The sequence below is a fragment of the Corvus cornix genome, chromosome 5 (assembly GCF_000738735.6).
Source record: "Corvus cornix cornix isolate S_Up_H32 chromosome 5, ASM73873v5, whole genome shotgun sequence".
NCBI classification, from domain to species: Eukaryota; Metazoa; Chordata; class Aves; order Passeriformes; family Corvidae; genus Corvus; species Corvus cornix.
The window spans coordinates 44299875-44323511 of NC_046335.1; the positions used below are offsets into that span (position 1 = coordinate 44299875).

Consider the following 23637-nt stretch of genomic DNA (forward strand, 5'->3'; position numbering starts at 1 on the left):
ATCTGAAATGTTCATACTTCTGGATGCAGCACCTATGCCATTTCTCAGCCTGCCTTGTTCTTCAAATGCCACCTTTAGTATCTGTTGGCAGGAGCAGTTAGCTATTGATAGTTTGCCTGGGCTTACAGCAGGAGAGGTGATATAGAACAAATGAGTGTGGCGTGGGCTATGTTGCATAAGGGCTGCCTACACTCAGGGAACTAACATTTTCCATATGGTGCAAGCTGAATTGGTTCTGTTTTCTCTGCCCAGCAGGGAACACTCGGTATTCGAATATTGTTGAGTACTTTATTTCCGTCCCATTTTGAATGGTAATTATTCTGAGGCTGTGAGGCTGCAAGTGTGGTAATCCACACAGAGCACATTGTAAAGGGCTTCTCAGAGTTTGTGAGGAGCTCTATTTGTGCACTTTATTAAGAGGCTGTTCTGGTCTAATGTGTAGTGCAGTGAAAGGCTTTTCAAACACTCCCAGTGTCTTTTTATGTGGAGCACTAACCTGGCCAGCAGGACCATTTAAGGGAAGAATACAGTGTGCATCGGGCAGCATAGAATTGAAAGCGGGGGCAGCACAGGATCGAAAGCTCTGGCAGCACATTGAAAACTGAAGCATTTGCCCTGAAATTTCGCTTTGTGCACAGCACTGTGGAAGAGCCAAGGTCCCCAGAACAGACTTCACAGGGCTTATTAAATCAATTCCCTATGCTGCAGGTGAGAGCAGCAGCACCAGAGGTGCTTACAGGATGTGAACTAGGACATGAAGGTGATCTGGTGTCCCCAGCAGCTTCGTGGTGTAGTGGAAAGGACTGAAGAAGCATGTCAAAAGTGAATTCCTTCCTTTTCTGCCTCCTCTTCCTATGAGCTCTGTACTTGCTTAGAAGTCATAGTTTGCTGAAGCAGGGGCACTGACTGGACAGAGATCACTGGTTCAAATGCCAGAAAGGTCTTGATTGATACAAAATAAGCTGCAAAGCCTATATCTCCTTTAGGAAAGGTCACTGTGTGTGTAGTTATTAAAGGATGAAACCACACAACCTGCTGTGCTGCCTAGTCTGGCGGCAGGTGCTAGGTCCCATCCCATGCCAAGTGTGAAATGGGAACCAGTAATTGGCATGAGTGACTAGAAGTCACTCAACAGAATTCAGATGAGAAGCATGGGAGGCCAGATGGGGAGCTATCAGAGCCTCTTAAGGATTAGACATATGCTGGATCCAGTTAGATGGAAGCCTGTTACTCACTTTCAATAACGCCTTCCTTTCTGTACCCCCAAGCTAGTGATAAAACATAGTGGCTTTAAACTTTTGTAGTATTGTCCCTTGTTGTTTGACTTAAGCCAGGAAATCAAGACTCCTTAAAACAGAAAAAATATTTAGTGGTTTTTACTATCAGACATTTTCAAGGAGTATCTGACATTTACCCTTCTTCACTTGACATGCTTACTTTTCCAGAATCATGAGACAAAACTGGGAAAAAGACAAAGTTTCACTAGCTTCAACCAGTGACTACAAAATGTCAGTCTGTAAGGAATCTTCTGCTTCTCCTTCCCTTTCTCAGTGATATTTTACATTAGTATAATTGCCATATATATATTTTATTTTAACGAATGAATTACTGTATTTAGTCAGGCCTTAATCTTTAATGAGACATGGAAGATATTCATTGCCTGGCCATGTATAAATTGCTCTTACATCACCACATGAAACCTCCAGAGAAATCCATGTGGCATCTATATATTTCTTACCTCATGCCATCTGGATATAAGAAACTTCTCTGAGAGAAGCTGCTCTGAGGTTGGTCCATATGGTGGCAGTGACAGATCCTGGCACATGGGGGCTTTTCCTGAGGTGGGAGACACCCAAGCAGCTTGTGGGAGGTGCTGAGGAGATCTGCACATTGCCAGAAGAAGCACCCCTCTGTACGCCCATGCCTTTCAGTGCAGCCCCTGGAGCAGCCAGGGGTGCTTGGCAGTTCACGGCACCTTGGGAGCACAGGGAGGGCAAGGTCCTGCTGCAGCTGCAGAGCTGAGCCCAGGCAGAGCTCAGCACCCCCTGGGAGGGAGCGCAGCCTCAGTGTCCCCTCGGCAGGAGCTGTGTCCTCTGCATGCGCCAGGAAGGAAGTGGCCACCCAGGCAAGGTTCCCACATAAACATGGAGCCATCCAGGTCTGGCTGCAGGGAGGGCCAGAGCCTTTCTCTTTTGACACAGTCATCGCTGGCAACCTCTCTTCCCACACTTCTCAAGCAGATGGACTGCAAGGCAAGGACTGGGGCAGCAAAGTCCTTCCCACCGTAAGAGAAAATCAGTGTTGTGACCTCCTGAGGAACCTGAACATCCATAAGTCTATGGGACCTGATGACATGCATCCCAGAGTCCTGAGGGAATTTGCTGATGTAGTTTCCAAGTCACTTTTCATGATATTTGAAAAGTCATGGCAGTTAGGTGAAGTTCCTGGTGACTGGAAAAGAGATAAAAATGCACCCATTTTTAGAAAGGGATAGAAAGAAGGACCTCAGAAACTACTGACCTGTCAGCCTCACCTCTATGCCTGGGAAGTTCATGGAATCTCCTAAAAGCTGTGATAAGGCACGTAGAGGACAGGGAGGTGACTTGGAACAGCCAGAACAGCTTCACCAAGGGCAAGTCCTGCCTGACCAATTTAGTGGCTTTCTACAGTGGAGGGACTACATCAGTGCACAAGGGAAGGGCTACAGATGCCATCTCTGTGGACTTTCGTAAGGCCTTTAGGCATGGCCACAACATCCTTCTGGCTAAACTGGAGAGAGATGGATTTGATGGGTGAACTGTTCAGTGGATGAGCAATTGTTTGGATGGTTAGATCCAGAGGGTAGTGGTCAACAGCTCAATGTCCCAGTGGACATCAGTGACAAGTGGTGTCCCTCGGGAGGCCATATTGTGGTTTGGATTTTGTATGATAACACACTAGTATTTTAGTGATTGTTAAGTAGTGCTTACTCTAAATCAAGGACTTGCCAGTTTCCCCTGCTTTGCTGGTGAGGAGTTGCACAAGAAGCTGGGAGGGAGCATGGCCAGGACAGCTGACCCAAACTGGCCAAAGGGATATTCCATACCACAGAATATCATGCTCAGCATAAAAACTGGGGGGATTTGTTTGGGAGCATGGTTTGCTGCCTGGGGAGGGGCTGGGCTTCAGTCAGTGGTGGGGTGAACAACTGTGCTCTGGATAGATAGTTTTTTTCTTTCCAGTGTTATTTCTCTCTCTCTCTCTCTCTACCTCTTTCAATGTAATTATTATTCCTATTATTATTATCATCATCATCATATTTTATTTCAATTATTAAACTATTAATATCTCAACTGATGAGGTTTATTTTTTCTTTCTCAATTCTCCTCCCCACCAGAGGTGGTGGGGTGGGTGTGTACTTATGGTACATGGGCATGGTACTTATCTGCCAGCTGGGGTTAAACCACAACAGTCCTATTCGCTCATCTCCCCTTAGAACAGGCACCAAAGAACATGTGTTATTGCACAATGGAATGTGCTGATATTTAATGCACAGTTACACATTCTGATGTTGTTATGCTAGTGTGTACAGTTTGATGTGTATCACTGTTAGATTATTGTATGCAAGAGTTTCCCAGGGAAAAAACAACTCCCAAAATCTAAAACAACAAGATCCGAGACACAAAAAAAACCTCAAAACCCATGGATGCCAGAACTTATCCCTAAACTCTGGGTTGAATGGCAGGAAAACTGTAGGTTGCTATTAAAATTCTTTAATTTAGGCTAAGCTTTAAACATTAATTGAACTTGATGTAAATTATTTTCCTTCCATAAATCTTTCTCACCACTTGACTGCAGTTAAAGGGAAATGGTAAAAGTAATGTATGCTGGGAAAATAATTGCTTATCCCTACTAGATCTCTTCTCTAGTTAAGTAAGAGAAGAAGACTTTTTGACATGCATCAGGCCCTTTACTGTGTCTTCCTAACTTCTAACCAAAACAGGTAATTTACCCCAAGACACAACCACCATGAGGAAAAACAGATAGGTTCCCCATCCTACGAGAGAACATGAACATTCTTGATTTTCTTTTACAGCTTGTTCTTCATCTCCATGTCTTCATGATGGGACGTGCATTCTAGACAAAAGCAGTACCTACAAGTGTGCCTGTCTGGCTGGCTATACAGGGCATCGCTGTGAAAACTGTGAGTACAGGCTCTGTGTGCATGACCAGCCTTCAGGGTTGTCACTAATGTATTAATTGTTAGGAGTGCCATTGGTGTGTAGGTTTGGTCAGTCATAGAGCCAGAGAAGGCGCTGAGCTTCTTGTGCCATTTTTAAAGACATGTTTCTTGCAGTTCATGAAGATTTCCACTGAATCATTCTGGAGCTTTATGTCAATGTGTAAAAAGGTAAAACACACTTGGAGCTGGGAAGCTGCACACAAGAAATCTTTGTAATGGATTGGCATTATCAGACAGAGGTATCCCTGCCTGCTGCTTTCCACTATGTGGATCAGCTGTTCTCTACTGAAAACACATACCCCAGCTGAGCCCTGTGCTTAATGCTCTAGACTGAGTCAGACATAGGAAATTCATCTTCCCTCATAACCATCTCAAAAGTAGAATTTTGGCACCATGAATGAGAGAGACTTGGGATCAAAACTAATGAAAAAGGGTAGATTCTGTCCATATCTGTATTGGTAGTCCTCACTGTACCTATAGTCATATACCTGTTTTTGTCTGACGAGTGATTTGTAAAATAACTGGATTCAAATCAATTGTCTGTTCCAGTGATTTACTTCTTCATGCATGAAAAAATCTTCACCTAACAGGGCTCAAAAGAGCACGAGGGAGTAAGAATTTTGTAATCTATGTCATTATAAAGGCTACACCATCTATACTAGTTGAAAGGAGCCTTCTGCAATATTTAAAGTCACTGAGCTAGAGCTGACCATGGAGGATTTCAGTGGTAGTGGTGAAATCCACTTGGGATCATATTTGGCCCAAGACAGAAAGCATGGCTTACTGTATCCTGCTGTGCCATTCCTCTGCCCATAAAACACACAATGCCTTGCCTACTAGCAGAATTTTCAGTTCTGAGTCAGAGGAACCAATATACACCAAACCTCACTTCAAAATCTTTCCCCCACATATGCCAGTGTTAGGAGTAGATTTATCTCCTGGAATTTCTTTTATTTCATCAGGGGAGTTAAATCATAGTGGCGTAATACCTCCTTTGATGAATCATTTTGAGGTAAAAGACCTTTCCGTTTCCAGAAGTAGCTCAGAAATGAGGAGAAATCATTTCGTATTTTCTGTAAATCTGAAAAAATTTTGTTTCTGAACAGCATGCCACCTTCTGCCAGTTCGCACAGATTCCTGGTATATTTTCTGTAGGGAAGAGGTTGCTAAAAATTGAAGGTTCCTAACCTCAGGACTAAGAGTGTCTGTCTCTTCTGCTGACAGCCTCTTTCCTGGGAGTAGTCGTTTAGCAGGTCATTTAGGGACTGGAACCTCCTGAGCTCTTTGCAACTGCTCAGCAAGATTAGTTCTGCTACTTTAGAACAGAGTTTAAAAAAAGGGAAAGATTCCTGTCTGATTCAGAACCAACTGAAATTTCAAGTAATTACATTTCCAGCAAACCTCAGCCCTAGTTTTGGCAGGCTCTACAGTACTGGCATGGCAAGGAATGAAGCTCATATTCTTTTACTGACTTTCTTTTGTAATTCCAGTGTAGAAACTTCACACAGCAAACAACAGGGGAGATGGTTGAAAAACAATAGGATGAGACTTCTGTCATTGTAAGCAATGAAAGGTACAGGTAGTAACAGGGTGAAATAGAGGAGACACTTAAACATATATACAGTAAGAGTTTTAAGTTCATGGGAATACTGTAGTTTGATTTGTGAAAGAACAATTTCAGTAGATAAAATTGTTACTTTATGATGTTTGTGGCTGTATGTTTGCCTTTTGCTTATGCTAGGCATAACATTGTTTTCCAGCACCTATATTGCTGTCTTCTATGTGAATAGCAAACCTCACAGTTGGAAAACATCATGGCAAATCTTTTTTCTCTCTGGCTTCAAGTAATTTTTTTTCTTAAGATATTTCCTTCAGTTTTGCCAAAATGCATCCTAAGTATTTTCCAATGTATGGGGAGAAAAGTCAGAAAATTAAAGTTTGGTTTGTTTTTTTAAGAGGAAAAGGAAGAACTGGGAAGAATATCTACGGCTATAATTCTTTAAAAACTAGTTGTAGTTTCCTGACCAGCCTTTTAGTTTAAATGTTAGAGAGATTGTGTCTTCCTCAGAATCTTTCTTTCTGTTAGGCCTTTCAGCAAAAGTGCTGTCTTGTGAGGTGGAGCCCAGGGAAATAAATTTATTTCTGCAGAAAACTGTCATAAAATAATCACTTTTGGAATACGGAATATTACTTTGGACACTATAAGACTGACTTTTTTTCAGTCTGGTTTTTTTTGAGTAAGTCATGTGCAATCCCATTAAAGTTAATGGATGAGAAATAGGTATAAGAGAGAAGAAAATTGGAGCCCCTTAATGTTAAGTGCATGTAGAAGCTCTGAGGTGGTACAACAGAAGGTACCCAGAGAGATATGAGGGTTTTAAAGAAATCCAAGGGACATAGTTCAGATGAAGGGAGACTGTGAGATTATCTCATTGAGGAATAAGTTAAGGCCAAATTAAATAAATTTAGCAATGGGTATTTCATGATAGAATCAGACATTTTTTAAGTCCCTTACTAGCCCAATGCAGCTCTGTCTTTTTGTCTGTTACCAAGTTTAATTTTAAAGATGTGGGAATCACTATTGGAATTATGGAAATCACTTTAATGAGATAAACCACAGGGAACCTATTGTTTCCTCCATTAAATTAAATTCCATCTATTTAGCAGGATGATCAACATTGGTCAAGCTGCTTTCCTGGGGTCATATTTAACCCTAATTGCTCTGTCACTTACAATTTGCAGTATTAATAAAATAATTCAAGGTACAGGTTACTTACAACAAGCAGTCTCTTTTTATCTTCTACTATAGCAGCCAGGAAATTAACATTTTGTTTACAATTTGAAGGGCTAATATAGTGACTTAAAGGCTTCAACAGCATGGAGTGAAATGTAGACATGTATCTTTCTGACAGCTGCTAATATATTTCAGTGCATCCTGTTTCAGAGCAAGAAATATTTTATATAAATATGTCTGATTTCACTTCAGAGACTGTTAAAAAAAATTTATGAAATTGTAAAACAAATGCTAACCTTCTATCTTCTGACCCCAAACACAATAAACACAAATCCTAAGCATAGCAAAAAATACCTTCTTACAGATCAGCATGCTTTGTTATCATGATACAGCAGGTAGAGAAAATGAATTCCTGTTTTAAATACTTGGGCTTCTTTCTGATCTTAAAGTGAATTTGCAGTGTGCCTACATAGCCCTCCCAGTGACCCTTAACCATGCTGACATGATTGAGATCCAACTCAGGCTTTTCTCTTTGACCTTTGTGGATTTTAATGCTGTCAGAGGCATTAGGAACCCACAAAATCAGATAATCTTGTTCTCCTAGCCTGCAAGTACACTGAGACAGACCAGCAACTTCATCAAAAGATGCAGGGCAATAGTAGCAAGCTGACTAGTGCACAGCCTGGATGCTGAAAGCCATCCACTCCGTTGTCAGACTGTCCGTGACTCTGTACAGCATGACAACTACTTGTTCAACTCAAACTAAGAGAAGTCTTTTCCAAAGTCACCCTGTTGAGTTTGCCTGCTGAGGATGCAGCTGTAGAGATGGTATTACTGGTACCCCATGGCAAATGCTCTTGCCCTCTGCTTGTCCTCCTCCTAGGACGGGCTGTTCTGACTCAAGAGTCCTCCCAGGGCTTGCTGGCCCCAAAGCAAGAGACCTTGACCTCATCCTGCCCAGAAATTTCCTGTTACCTTTATTTCAAACAAAGCCAGGCAAACTGGAGCTCCTACGCAAATAAGAAGAGCGTCGCTGAATGGGGAATTCAGGGCTGAGATCTGATTTCCATTTTTATTCTGTTTCTCGCTCCTGTCTGCCAAGTAGAAGAGGTTTGTTCTGCATCCTAATGAAGAGTCTAATCCAACTGACAAAACTATATAAACTAACTCGTTGGTGTAGCCTTTGATGTTGCTAGAGCTGGCCTTACTGTGTGCCAACAGGCCTCTGAATATAGCTTTCAGGCCTTTCCCCACTGCTGATAAAATCCACTTCCATCTTTTTTGGCCCCATGCATCTGTGACTTGGGCTGGTTCTTAGGGAAGCGCTCATCCAATCAGAGTGACTGATATCTAAGATAGGGAGGAAGCATTAACATCCCACCAACCGCACCCCACCCCCTGTTCTGCTGTGGGAGAAAGGAGCCCAGCTGTCAGTGCTTGGCATAAGCTAGACAGAGTTTGAAACCCAGCAGAGCTTAGGATGAGACACTGGGGAAAGGTTCTGGGCATTAAACCTAGTTTTCTTACCTAACCATGGACATGTAATACAAAGTCTTTTAATAGAACACTTGGGGTTTTTTTAAAATTTTGTCAGAAAGATTCTCAGTAATAGATTTCAAGGAGTGCCATAATCACTGCATAAGTGTTTAATTATCAGTTAAATATCAGTGTATAATCACTGGTATGTACTGAGCCACCATTTGCAGCTCACATGTTACCCTACACTGCATGATTACAATGGAGAACTTCAGGTATTACAAAATAAATGCCCCTGACTCCTTTCTTGCCACGTTGTCCTGGAAATCAGTCCTGTTCCAGTTAGGGAAAGTGTTCCAAATAGAAATATGACTCTTAATTTGCCTGCTTCTGAGGCTGCCATTGGGAAGGTTTGGGTTTTTTTTTTATTGTTTGTTGGGCTTTGCCTGGTTTTTCCAGTGGAAGAACATTTGTAACAGCTTTTTTTAAACAGACAGAGTCCTTCCTCACTTGTGTCAAGGTCATTTTTTTTTGGTGGCTATGTCAGAGAGATGAAATTAATGCCACTCCTTCTTCACCTCATTTCCACTGTCCTCCCTATAGGCATATGTGTAGGGGATGGGAAATAAAAACCCTGCTCCTGCTGTTGAAGGACATATATACCTGGAGCTGCTAAGGAGTAAAGGCTAGTGGCCTTTGTCACTGTTACAATCCAAGGGTTCACCTGCCTTGAGACCCACACAAAAACCTTTCACTTAATGTGGCAGTTCTCGAGTTTTGAAGATCCATGGGGGCTACAAGCTTAACACAGCACCAGCCTTTAGCTTGTCATGCAGCAGCTCTGTAGTGTGCCCACATGACAATCTCAGAGGTGGCTGTTCTCTAGAACCTTCCTGGAACTGCCTCTGAGAGACAACATAATATGGAGAGGTTTTTAATAAGTCACTTCAGAGTTCAGTTCTGGTGGCATAATGCCCTCCTTTGTTTTACTGAGCTGATCAGAAGAACATTTTATGCTGCCTAGATGTTTGCTAGGATGTTATCCTTGCTTCCCCATCCTGCCTCACAGCATACTCACTGCCCCACAGCGTACTCCTTTCCAGGAGAATCATGTGTTTACAAGGCAATCTGTGCTGGTTAGTGCCTAGTGCAGGAATTTGAAGGGCTTGGGTTGAGATGGAGGTAGAGATTTCTGCTCCCAGTTTGCAGTTCAGTATATATCCTGGAGATTTCTCCCTTGGTTAGAAGGATGTTGGGACTGTTCACACAGAAACTGCCAAACCACCAAACATTATGTCTGGTGCTTTAAGATAACCTAACATCAATTTTGGGTTGTCTTAATTCACTGAGCAATAAACTAAAGCTGTGCAGCCCCTGTTACACAAACAACCAAGACACCTCATAGGAGGACAGAAACGCCTAAGAGAAAAATTATGTTGATGCCTGAGGATGGATATTGCCACAAACATCTGAAGCAGCCACTAAACTACAGCTGCCTGTAAATCAACTTGCAGAAAACTGGTCCCTAGGACTGGTCTTTCCCTCGGTTCCATCAGTAAGACTGTTGGATTGGGTAAGTCATGCACTCTGGGAGGAAGGTGCTCATACCATTTAACAGTGTGTGATCTCATAGTAATTGTTTAGTGCTTTGAAACTCCAGTGCATAAGCGCCACTGACAGCAAGGCTGAAAGAGACAGAACATCTGCTTTACTGTCAGCTCCTCTTGTCCCTCTGTTATTTCCTCAGTGTCAATTAACCGGACAATTTTTTTAGTTTTTCAGAAAGTATAACATATCTGGTAAAACCCCATGGTATTCTGCCCAGAGCATAGCTCCAGGCATTGCTATCATCTAAATAAACCAGAAATTGTCACTTTGTTAATGTAATCCATCCAAGGATAGGCCTGCCATGGGAAAAAAAGTGTATTTCTTAACTCCATTAAGTATATTCATAGGGAGTCTCTACTTGCCCACCCCAAAACAATATTGAACTTTTTCCTCAGTCTGCTAAGACATCTTAGAGATAAAACCCTCCATAGGATTCTCCCTGGTATGACTTGCCATGTGGAAAGATGAATCAGTATCAGGAGGACAGGCTGGACCAAGCTACATCCCAGGTATTTTTGCCACACTGGATGGAACAAAGGTACTTTTTCCTGTCATTTCACCGCTGCATCACTTACGAGGCTGAGTGTCTCTGACAAGCCTCCTCTAAAGCATGGCATAAACCAGCTTTTCAGCACAGAATAACTGCAAACTGGCCAAAAAACAGTCTGCATCACTGGCACACTTCAAGCTCAGCCCCACCTTTTGCAAAGGTCACAGAGTATGGGGGGCTGGCATACAGTTGTTAAGTTGCTGATGGAGATGCTTTCTGCCTCTGAGCTGAGCATGAGGAGATGTAGCTTTTGGGTTTTTTGGAGCTAGAAGAACTGAGAGAAGGGCCCAGAGTAGATTTTAGATTTAGGATCTCTGTCTGTATCAACCATTCATCATTGCTGGCCAGCTAGCCTCCCTCACCTGCTTCACCACCCTCCTAATCCTCTTCTCCATTACTGGAGCCCTAGAAAAACATAATAGTCAATTTCTAAAAATACTCCAATAGTTTAGAAAAAAACGTTGGTCTTCTGAACCAGTGAGTGAAGACTACACCTCTTCTTAGAATTCCACAAATCACCTCAGGAAAAAAGGACGTAAACCTCTATCTCTGAATCCCAAAGGTGGTATTTTACATTAAACTGTTCTCTGATTTCTAGCCTTAAACTGCCTGAATGACCATGTCAGATAACCTCAAGTTCCAAAACAACAAATCAAGTTAGTAACAGACCCCACCAAAACCATCCCTACCCCTACACCACTGAAATCTGATTGAACAGAAGACATCCCGCTATCAACAGCAGCCACCCCAAACTTTCAGCATTCAGTAAACTCCCCCAATAACTACCTCCAAGAACTAAAACAAGACCCGTACCATAACAACCAATCCCCCCAGGTCTCTGGAAAAGGATCTGCCACTAAAGACAAAGAATAAACATAATCCACTGACATTCCACCCAAATAAACCATAAATAGCACCAATGACACAAAGGAGACCCCCAAACTCAGCAACCACCCACACCCTGCGATAGATGCCAACACCAAACCTACCTCTCCATAATACAGTGATGGGTTAGATGCAACTGCTAACCCTCCCAAAACAAAGCACAACCCAAAGAAAAGTACAAAATAGGTCAGAATTGTTCCTGCTTGGCCTCTCTCCAGTGTCTATGGCCTGAAAACATGTTGTCGTAAGCTTCAGTTGCAGGAACCTTCCCAAAATACAGCTTTTTTTTCTTCCCCCTCCTACCCCTCTGTTCAGTCCTCTCTGAAGACTGCTGATACACTGCTTGTACTTCTGGGGTGCAAGCATACAGACTGCAGCTCTTGCAGTGCTTTGGGGTAACCTTAAAATTGCTTTGAAAGTTTGCTAAAATAATCAGCATTCTTCAGCGCTGACTGTTTTGTTCTTTCCCTTCCTCCTTCCCCCAAGTTCATTAAAAAGCTTTGTTCCTCCTTGAGGATTTTACACTCACACATCTCTGAGGCAGCTACCTTACACACTTCCCTTCATGGGAATCATTTCATTGTCTTCCATGCTGTTTGCCGGTGATGCAAAAGGCAGAATGGCCCCAGGAGGCAGGAATGATGACAAAATTGACCAGGCAGAATCCCACTTGTTCTTTCTTATGACTCCCACTCTCCATTTTGGTTTCTTCAAGAGCACAGAAACTCCATTTCACAGCCAATCAAATTGTCCTGCTACTTTCTTTGTACTCTTCTGCTTTTAAGTTCCCATCATTTTCTTTTCCCTATACTCTCATCTCAACACTTGGTAATTTCCATCTCTTTTTCTAAAATGGGCAATGCCAGATCTTCCTTCCCATACGAAATTCAGCTCAGACCCCTGCAAAAGGCTGAATGAAGTATTCTGTCAGCTATGCTAGGGTGAATCTATATCATTAAATATTGTTCTCTTGTTTCAGTTAATGCACATTCAGAAACATTTTTTCACAGCAATATGCATTTGTTTAGAGTGCCTTTTTTATCCAGTATTGCCTGGGCTTGTCCTGTTTATCTGGAAAGATGACATCTCCACAATGAAACACCTCAGGATTATTTACTCTCTCATTTGTAATTTGATGTAATAATGAGCATATCCACTTCTTTCTTGCCCTACAATATTCCCCCTGAGCAGACAGTCCTCTCCCCTCAAGCGTGATACCGTGATGTTTTCCAAGGGACATGTTAGGGAACTTATGATAAATATTAGTTCTTGCTACTGATAGAGAAAATGAATGTTGAGGACTGTTAGGATTTCATTCACTCCAGTATCCCATGCACAAACAGGTTCAGTTGTATAATTAAATAGGCCATCCAAGTACCGGAAAGGTTGTATCCAGAGACACAGCTTTCTAAGGGCTAGGAACAATGCTGATAAAGATCAAGTGGCTAATTGTAAGCAACAGCCTCCAAATTGCCTCCGGATGAATAAATCACAGTGAGTGATCCAAGCATATTTTCTCATGGATACGGTCTCATTCACAGAGGCAGGGAGCTAGAAAACATCAGGGGTGACTTCCAATTGGCTGGAAGGGAATGAAAAGATTTGGTTTTCAGTAGGGGTTACGTCATAATTTTGTGTAATTATTCCTAGCTGGTGGAACTACTGCAAAAGCAAAGAGGCCCAGAGAGCAGGACTGGAAACCTACTCTCTGGTTCTTGGAGCTGGTTGATCAGCTGCTCTTCTTATGATTTCCTTTGACATTTCCAGGATTAATGTGAGGACTGACAAAATGCAATGAGAGGAGATTTGAACTTCCAGGACTTTCATGGGGGACAGATTAAGGCCAAAGACCTTTGTAATGAATAGTCTGCCCCAGCACTTCTGCATGAGCTGTGGCTGAAGCTGGGCAGGGAGCTGGGAGGATGTGTCCTGGGATATCACAAGAGGCATGAAGGAGGGTAGAGGGTTTCCTCTCTTTTGGAATACAAGTGGCAGAGGGCAGAGATAGTTTATCAAAAATCCTCCCTTGCCAACAACCTAAATGGAAGCTCCTGCAATGCATGGGCACACTTTCAGGGAATAATTGTTACTCCTTCAGGACTTTTATTTGATACTGAAGGCCAAGTTCCTGAGGGACATTTGCTCTTTTAGCTATTGCAATCACCATGACATGAGCACTTTTGTGGAGCTTAGCCTTGGCTAAGTGCCTGTGATAACACAGAGGTTTGAGGTACCTCTGAGGCCCCTGCCTAGAGCCTCACCCACTCATTGCTGAGTGTGTGGTGACAGGCATGACCAAGTAGAGCAGAGCTCCTTTGATATGTGCCTGTAGCTGTTCAGAAAACACTGCCCTCACTGTGAACACCTTTTTTATCACAGTAGTTTCCATGCCCTTTCCTGTACAGGATCTACTGTAGTGTTTCCAAGCATTTATTCTCTGCTATGAGAGTCTTGCTTTAAAAATAATTAATTTTCAATCCAAACCTGAGCACTCTAGGCTTTCCTCATTCACCCTCTTCTAATTTCTTGTTCTAAAATTTGCAGTCACATTCTTTTTTCACCTAAAGTGCAGAGCCTGTCAGGTCCAAAAAGTAAAAGTTCTGAGAGGAATCAAAGAAGACAAGCGAGCATTCTAGTCATCACCAGCCCCCTCAGACACAGCCCGTGTAAACACACACCACCCCCACAAAGCATTTTCTTCAGAGTCCTGACCAAGACCACCTGTCTTCCAAAGCTGTTCAGCTCCCAGCAGTCTGTTCCTGCTGTGGGGAAGAATGAAGATCACATTGCAAAGCTAATGCCATCGAGCCTCTCTGGCTCCCATTCACATGCAGCTCTTGCCAGAATCTGGAGCAGAACAGCTGGGCTCCTCAGTGTGGCTTCTTAGTCATCAGTGCTCTCCAGTGTAGGAGAGGTGGGATGTTCAGAGAGGTGGTGGAAGAATGTTAGTTTCCTTATGCTGGATCCTGCAGTGTTTGCTCCATTTATTCAGGAGATGTTGAGCTGAGAGTTATTCTTGAGAATAGCATCAGAAGACGCCAGGCTCTTTCCTGAGTGTAAGCACCACCACTGTGAGTTGAGCTCCTTGTAGGAACAAAGCCTTTGCTGAAAGAATTGTAGACTCAGGGAGAGTGTCAGCAGTGTCACAGAGAGGAGATTCCCATCACAGTTTACACAGCTTGCTCTACGAGGCACTACAGGGCCTCACAAATCCAATGTTGCTATCAGCAGACTTCTGATGTGCCCATGATCCCAGTGTGTAGAGAACCTTGAAGGCAGAAAAGAGTCAGACAAGAACACTGGGACTCCTAAAGAATCATTCCAGAGTCAGGGTTCCTGCCTCATAGTGCGTGTGACCTAATACATGAAGGTCTCTCAGGCCTGAGCAGAGAAGAGTGCAGAGCCACGCTGCCTCAGGATGGCAGGATGGCCTGACACCTCCCAGTGCAGACTATTTTATCAAATCCATTGCCAAACTCATATGCTAGTTTGAAAGCCCTGTGCACTGCTTATGGGAAGCAATAGAAAAGCAGGTTTGAGCACTCTGAACCACGGCCTCCAGGAATCCCTCACCTCATTCTCTTAGAGGATACAGCCATTCTAAAAATATTTTTACAGCCAATATCGTTATGCTTTTGGCTAAAGTTAGTCTCTGTGGGCTTATGTGATAGGCATTAACCATCTCTGGCTGCTATGCCAAACTGCAAAAGGAGGATGTCTCAGGAGAACCATCTGAGCCCTCCCCCATGGCAGTTCTCCTCTGCCAGCAAACCCTCTGAGAACCTGGGGCGTCCTCACCTTGTGGATGCATGCTGGGCAGAGAAGGGATAAGCATAGGAATAAATAGTATCAGAGATTTACATGGACCAACAGAGCTCATGGGCCAAGATTAGGAAATAAACTGAGTGAAGACTCCAGATTCTGTAAGTCTGAATTCAGAAGAGCTCTTTACACATGGGGCTTTGCAAAGGGAATCACAATACCCAGCAGTAGCTGCTTAATGGCTTGTGGCTGGGTCCCTCCTTAACTCATGTGCTTCGTGTTCAGACACACTGAACTATCTGCTCCCATATGGCTCCATTGCCTTTGGACAAAACCCTGCTGCTGAGAATAATATGTAGATTACAAAATGGTATAATTATTTACTGCTGATTTCTGCACAAAGTCAGGTCAGTTTAAATGTAAATGTAGTAAGAATATCAGGAGATGACAGGACTGTTCCTAGCTCTGCCAGTCACTCACTGTTTGCCCTCAGGTTAATGACTTGGTAACTCCCTGCTCTAGCATCCCCAGCAGTAAAATGCAGATATTCTAATGTTATAAAAAATTTTGGAAAAACAGAGATAACTGTTATGTAATGATACTCAGATAATCAGGCTTGCCTTCTAAACAAAACTTAAACCAAGGAAAAGAATTTGATCAAATCAGACTTACAGTCAAAACGTCAACCATGATGGGATTTATCACTATTGACTTCAGCAGGCTAGGCTGTAGGCAGCCTTTGCAAATATCAGTGAGCTGTATGAAGTTCATGTATGTGCAGCTGGCTGGGAGTTTTCTGTTAGAATGGTTTCATAGCAGAAAATTTCAAAGAAATTTGTATTTTCTGCTGGATTTTTCCTTTAATTTTTGTTTCCTTAATCATAGAGAGGAAAAGAAAGTCACTTTCATATACTCTGTATGTTGTGCTCCCTCCAGCAACAGGATCTTGGGGCCATGTTTCTCAGGCTTCTAGGCTCTCTGGCTCCAGAGCACTTGTTGGCCACTGCGGTGAAACCATGAAACCCCAAAGCTCTGATCCAAAATCCTGATGCTCAGAATCCCTGCGCAGGCGTTTTTCTGGCTCACGGGTTGCTGTGGCTTTTAGCAGCATGCAGAGTAATGACAGCGTTCACTGGGGAAGAGAATGTAATTTAGGCTTCCTCCAGACAAAATGTCCTCTTTTTGAGGATAGTTATTTAAATTTCTTCAGTTTCAGTCTATCAGGCTTTCTCTGACAGTCATTAGACTGGTTTAGGTAGCATGGTGGCCCCAGGGGTTCCAATGTAAGTCCATAATTCTCTCTTTTTCTGCAGCAAGATGCTAGGATTCATAACAGCAGAAGCTGCTCTATTCCCCAGCTGGTTACCCAGTGCGGTTTCTGTGACCATTTTCAGTGTTTGGCCTCCACTGAGCACACCAGCACACCTTATGCAAAAGCAACATTACAAGCACTTAGAAAAGCTCTGTGGCCCCTAACACAAGAGTGATGTGGACCTCTTGGAACAAGTCCAGAGGAGGGCCAGGAAGATGATCAGAGGGCTGGAGCATCTCTCCTATGAGAACAGGCTGAGACAGCTGGGGTTGTTCAGCCTGGAGAAGAGAAGGCTCTGGGAAGATCTTAGAGCAGCTTTCCAGTACCTGAAGGGGGCTACAAGAGATCTAGAGAGAGACTTTTCACAGGGGCAGATAGTGATAGGACAAGGGAGAATGGCTTTAAGCAGAATGAAGGTAGATTTAGGTTAGATATCAAGAAGGAATTCTTTACTGTGAGGGTGATGAGGCACTGGAACAGATTGACCAGAGAAGCTGTGGATGCCCCATCCTTGGAAGTCTTCAAGGCCAGACTGGATGTGGTTCCGAGCAGCCTGGCCTATTGGAAGGTTCCCTGCCCATGCCAGGGAGGTTGGAACTAGGTGATCTTTAAGATCCTTTTCAACCCAAACCACACTGTGATTCTATAAAAAAATGTTCAGAGCTATACTACATAGGCAAAATGAGCTATATACAGTAGCATGGGTCAGCCTGAAAGCCAAACTCTGATTTGGGAATATGCAACAAGATAAATTTCTTTAGCAGTAGCAATATTAAAAAATGTTGTAAGTAAATTAAGAACAAAATTCCATGCAAGCTCTTGCACCTAATTTCAGGCAGGGACAAAAAGGGAAATACAAACCCCTTATTGGTACCAGCAATGAGAAATGAGGTTTATTTCAGGCATGCAATATATTATTGAAAGGTTGTGCAGAATTTAGACATAATAAATTATATGTAGGAGGGGGTATATATTATTTAACAAAGTGGGTGAGAGGAAGGCAGCAGAAAAAAAACAGTGTTCATTTAGTGAACAGACTCTGGGACAAAAGCAAATGATAATTCCATCAGGCAAGATTTGAAGGATACTGGAGAGAGAAAAGTGTAGCTCAGGAGATCATCTAATTTATCTCACTGGTGATAAAATGAGCCCGAAGACTATTTCTAAATGGCAGATAATTCTGATCTGAGGAATGTCTCTTACATATAATTTAAAAGGGAAAGGAATTGTACTGTTACTATTAATAATAGAATATTTTACTTAAAAATTCAGGAACTTACTGTTCCTCTAGTCAAGTTTTTCTCAGATTTAGTGAAGTTATCTGTGAAATGTGAAGCTAATTTAATGTTTCATATGGGACAGAAATTGTTTTCTTTTTCCCAAGACACCACAGTAAGAGGCAAGAAGTGTAATAATTTTTATCAGGAATGTGTGAGTTTGTGATACAAACACTTGAGGCAGCTCTGGTTTTTATTATCTAACAGCTGGGCTGTCACAACTGAGCATTTCTGCCAGAGGAGCCTGTAACCACCCTATCATATACATTCCTACTTTGCTCTCTTATGAGCTGTACAGAGCTGTATCAAGCCAAAATTCACCTCCAACCCTAAAGTGGCAAGGGTTACCTATAGATAATCTATACCTGTATAGATTAACTGTGGAACTTCCCAGGAACAACACTGTGTAGCAAAATATAGAAAAAATTAAAACAAACAAAAATCTCTCCACTCATGATGTGTTTGCTGGTGTTGCCCTGTTCCCTACAAAGTCTGTTCTATTTTTTTAGCTAGAGTTTCAGTTTTCAAATGATGAGACTCATATAATTTCTACTTACATCCTATTACTGCCTTTCCAACATTTGTCAAGGAGACTTTCATAAATTTTTTTTTGAGTAAGAATTATCCTGTTCCTAATTTTATCCTGCTTGAATATACCTTTTTGTCTCCTTTAAACATTTTAATATATCCTTTCTGTATATATTTTCTTTATCTTTTATCTTTTCAATTATTATAGTTTTTAACTTTTGTGTGAGCAGGGTGGTCATTCTTAGCTCTTAATCACTCTCAATATTATTTTTCCCTAACATTAGTTTCACCTTTCTCAATATAAATTCACCAGGAACTTTATCGATCTGATGACATCCTGGCAGGAAAAATGGGATCAGCCTGACCCTCATGGAGTCTCTGGGTTGCTCAGATGTTTTTTGACAGAACTTGAATGAATGTCTTTCATATTTGGCTGTCCATTACCACCTCATAGTAGAATTCTGTAGACACCTAGTCCATTTTCTGGGTTCCTGGTGGGTTTGGTCCAAGAGGAAGGTGCAGAGGTAGAACACTTGACACATGTCCAACTTGCCCCAAAGGTAGGAAGCTGGAGTCACAGGGAATAGGAATGTTGTTTGATTTGGGGTTTTTTTCATGTGGAGCAGAGCAGTCTAACTGGTGGTCTAAGAATAGTTCAGGATCATGGAGTACTCCTGGCCAGCCCACCACCTGCTTCCCTCATAGCTCATAGCCCTGTCTGGGCTGCAACAGTCAGGCTAGACCAGGCACAGGTACAGCTGGGGGTGGATACAAGCTGGGATGGGGATGGCTGCAGGTGAGTGAGAGCTGTGAGGGGCATCCAGCCCTCTCTGCTGGACCATGTACAGAAGGAGGACTGATATTCAGAAATACTCAATAGATGGCAGGGAAAGGTACATCCTGCCTAAGCAAGGGAATCTGAAATAATATCAAATACCTTAGAAAGCCTAGAAACTGAAGAGAAGTGGGTCAGATCACGTGGTTGGATTTTATGGCTAATGTGTATCCAGAGGGCAGAGCTAGGTATGAATGACATTTATAAAATGTTCTTTTCCTTTCTTTTTGACTTCTGAGAAATGTCTGTTGAAGAGTTGGATTTAGTTGTACACTAGAAGAGAATGTTGAAAGACTTCAGTAAAATATCTCAAACAAAGAAGGCTGTCTGAAAATTCAATGGAATACACTGAACATTCTGAAAGATGTAAGAACCAGACAAATTCACTCTTGATGGGAAGCTATCCACAAAAAAATAAGATAGACTTGGATGAAACACAGGGGCTAGGATTCCCTTCATAATAACTCTTCAAAACCCCATTGCCTGAAGTGTTCACAAGTAAAGGGAAAAGGTGGAAAAGATCTCCCTGAAACATATTAGGTGAAAGGGATAAAAGGCGAGTCAAACTGAAGAAGAAAAAACCTACAGAGCTCAAACCAAAGCAGTAGAAACAGTTACTGGAGTAACTGTATGAGACTTTCAGACTAGATAATATCACTGAAAACAGAGAGCTCAGCTGTGGGACTGAGATGCAGGGAACATCTCAAGATTTAAAACTACATTTAATTTGTAGAAAGAATGAGCTTACAAAATGATCCACAGAAAAAAAAAAAAAAAACCAACAAATGGAGTGGCTGTGCCTCCAGTGGCAAATTTTAAAGTATAGGAGAAATGATGAAGACCCTGTGTTACGAGAGAATAGACAACCAGTTGCTAAAGTCATGGGTAACAATAGGACACATCTATTAATAATACTAAGGTGTTTTGCCATCAGAGAAACCCTGCAGTGGCTCTGCAACAAAAGTGGGTATGAGCTAATGCTTGTAACATCCCTATGATGAAGGGTGCTCTTATTTGTCACATACAGCAGATGAAGCAACCTACCTATGACCACATTTTTTTAGCTATGATTAGATCTCATGACCTTCTGCCTCCATGTCCTCTGCTCTAGGCCATAGTTCAGTACTAAATGAATCTGTGTATGAAATACTGAATTTACCTCATAAATAAAACCAGAGTTGTTCCAGCTGGCTCACAGGGGCACAGCAAATCTAAAGAAAGTCTGGCAACAAACAAATCAAAAGGACTAGAAACTCAATATCTTAAGCACTTAGGGACTGAACAAGAGCAGATACTTATACTTAGTAAACAACTGTAGCTTGGTGACATTTTTTCCAGGATGGACCTAGAACACAAAAGCACCAAAATATTTGTTCTGCAGAGCTGAACTGGACCATAAGCAAAACAGAAAACATGTATTTATGCCAAAAAGTAGAAGTCTGAGTGGTGCAGAGATGGTTCATCTAATTTTCTCATTTGACAAGCTGAGCGTGACTTTACATTGAAAGAGAGAAATGTAAGTGTAGGGAAATGGATTGATGCTCAGAGAAAGATATGGAGGGAGTGGCTGGGAACACACAGATCATGAGTGGGAACATAACTGTTCCGAGAATTAAAAACACCTAGAAATTCTATGTTCCCATTATTTCTGTTTCATTTATCTATGTGCTTGTGTATACACGTACCCACCTATATATGTATACACATCTATGTGTTTATATTTCACATGAGAAACATCAAGGGCTAGGAATGAATTTTTTAGAAGTTTTATCATTATTTGTTTGCTAATGATGACATTGATGCAGAATACTTGGAGCCAAGAGGAAATGTAGAGCTCCCCTTAACTGGATGTGTTTTGATTAGGAGCATTATAGTCCAAGCCCCGCTCTAATGCTTAATTTTTAGACAGTTTTTCTTGCCAAGACCTTTGCTCACTAGTGCACAAATGATTCTTTTAACTTGTTTGGTGTCTTCTTTATATGAATCATTGGATGGTCCACAATCCATATAAATATATGCATTGATGTGTGTTCCATGTAAGGATTACAGGGCAGAGGCCTTTGGAAAGTTTTTCCTCTGAAAGTTTTAAGTATCAAAATTTGGTTACAGGTTAGCAAGCAGCTGGCTATGAGGCAAAACAGAAAAGCAAAATTCTTAAAGCATAAAGTAGGGATGATCTCTTTAGCATTGATCTATCTATGGTCAGCAGAGCACCACAGGTGACAGGTAAAAACCCCATATGTGTATCTATGTCTTGCACTGAATCCTCTCCCATGCAGTTTTTCACAATGAATGGCCCAGGCAAAGCCAGAGACAAAGAGATGGGTAACTGTGTAGATAATAAATCATGCATTTCCTACATTGCCTACAGAAACACACGTCATTTCTACATACAGGAAACTGGCCTTAAAAAGTGTAAAAAGTGACTTGGAGAAGCTTAATAGGGTGTGGATATTCTCTGCCTCTCAAAAGAAAGTACAGTATCAAATAAAATTATCAGGTGGCAGGCTAGAAAAAAAACTAAAGAAGGCAGTGCATTTTTTGCACTTTGCCTGTAGAATTCATTGCCACAGGATATTGTGGACAGTGAGTGTGTGGTTGCATTTAGAAAATACTAAGACAAATAAATATTAAAAAAATATCAGCAGGGTAGGTTATACCAAAAATACCACTGTAGTTCAGGTAGTCCTTGAGCTTCAGACTTCTGAATGCTGACAGAATATGCCAGGAAAGTATTCTATATGCTTGTTCTGTTTTTATAGTCCTTCCTTCAAACCTGCTGTTTACCACAGTTGGACAGGTTTCTGTGCCGGGTGGATCATAGCATGGTTGGCTTGATGCTGTCAAAGAAATCTTGCTTTTGATGCTTAATTTCTTATTTACTACTTGCAGTACTTATATAGACCATGATCTGTATTTTCCCAATAGAGCAAATCCTGTGGAAAGGGTGAATATCCCAGTTTAGTTAATATCAAGGCTCCTTTTAAATGTAATTATGTTAAGGTTCGATTTACACAAATAATGATGTGTTAATATTTCTGAGACGTTATCTGAAAATTATATAAAATGCAAAGAGGAATTTAAAAGAATTTCAGTATAAGGCTTTTAAGGATCTAAATTTTTTCTTGACCAAGGATGGTAGTTCATTCACAACTCCTGTTAAAAGGGAAAGTACTTCAAGTACTAATATTCTGACCAAATGAGCCCTAATGATTCAAACACTTATACAACATGATCATGTGACACTTCAGAGTAATCCCATTGAACCTAATGGATCTAGATAGATTTTGAAAAGTGGGATGTAAGTGTGTGTAGAGTTGACATCTAAGCAACTTTCAAAAGATCAGCATATACTGGTCTTAAAATTTTGACTCCTGTGTCCATTGTAATTGGTTTTTCAATGTTCTAAGTAAAGAATCATCCTAACACAGTCCTGTTTTTTGTAATAAAGTGGATTTTTTTGAAATATCTGAACTGTCAGTGGTGATGTGTAGGACTCCAGGTGCTCCCGCTCATGGTATTGTGGAAGGAGATGACTTTAAATACGGGGCCCGGGTTTACTTCAAGTGCAACGCAGGTTACAGCTTAAAAGGCAGCCGTGTTGCCTACTGTCAGCTTGATGGGATTTGGTCAACACGTCATCCTGAATGTGGTAAGGTCACTTTAAGTTTTAAATCTTATCAAATATTTTGGCCAGTGTATTCCCATGAAACTAGACTATCTAAATCTCACTTGAAATTTGGAAGGTCTGTGACATAACACATCCTTTTGTCTTCCTTGTCTTCCAGTAGGAATTCTTATTTTACTTTGCTGGAACCCCAGCCTGCAAGACTTTTTTATATAAAGGTCTGACTGAAACTTAAATTCACTGAAAATTAATAACCTCAAAGTCTTTAGGCATATATCCTTCTTACACACAGATTGAAAATGCCCAGGACCAAAGCCAAGTGAGGGACATAGTGCGACAATGAATAGTTACTCCCATTACTCCTTATGTCTGACACCTTCTCTGCAGAAGTCTGGTGCACTCTGTGGAGGTGAATAGGGGCTTACTGTGTGAACACTAGACTCTTATTTCAACAGAATTCCCATCCTAGACAAAAATTGATTAAAAAGAAACTTCCATTCATTCTGACTGTGCAGGATGGCATGCCTACCATTCACATTGGTTCAGCTGTAAAATTCCTTCTTGTCATCCAAAGAGACTTTAAATTTTCTTTAGTTGATTTGCACTGCACAATTTACTTTCCATATTCCAGAATAATTTGTGTCAAACGATAAAGTGTTTTTACAACTGTGTTATGTCAAACAATGTACATTTTGGGGGGAGTGTTGTAACACAGCTGTATATAAATTCATTTGAAAGAGCAAGCAATAGGTATTCTTCTATCTAGAGAGAAGTCTCCAACTGCAGTAAATGTAATGTCAGGATCATGCCAAGTCCCTGC

The 23637-nt window shown here is 41.6% G+C and overlaps 1 protein-coding gene across 2 annotated transcripts in view; it reads left to right on the top strand.

Moving 5' to 3' along the window:
* Positions 1–23637, top strand: part of PAMR1 (peptidase domain containing associated with muscle regeneration 1) — a 55977-nt gene that overhangs the window by 22322 nt on the left and 10018 nt on the right. The window contains exons 6-7 of one of the 2 annotated variants that reach the window (XM_010406675.3): positions 4076–4183; positions 22671–22841. In XM_010406675.3, coding sequence (XP_010404977.3) covers positions 4076–4183; positions 22671–22841 — 279 coding nt within the window. The remainder of the gene's footprint in view (positions 1–4075; positions 4184–22670; positions 22842–23637) is intronic. The other variant, XM_019285797.2, reaches the window with a different exon arrangement.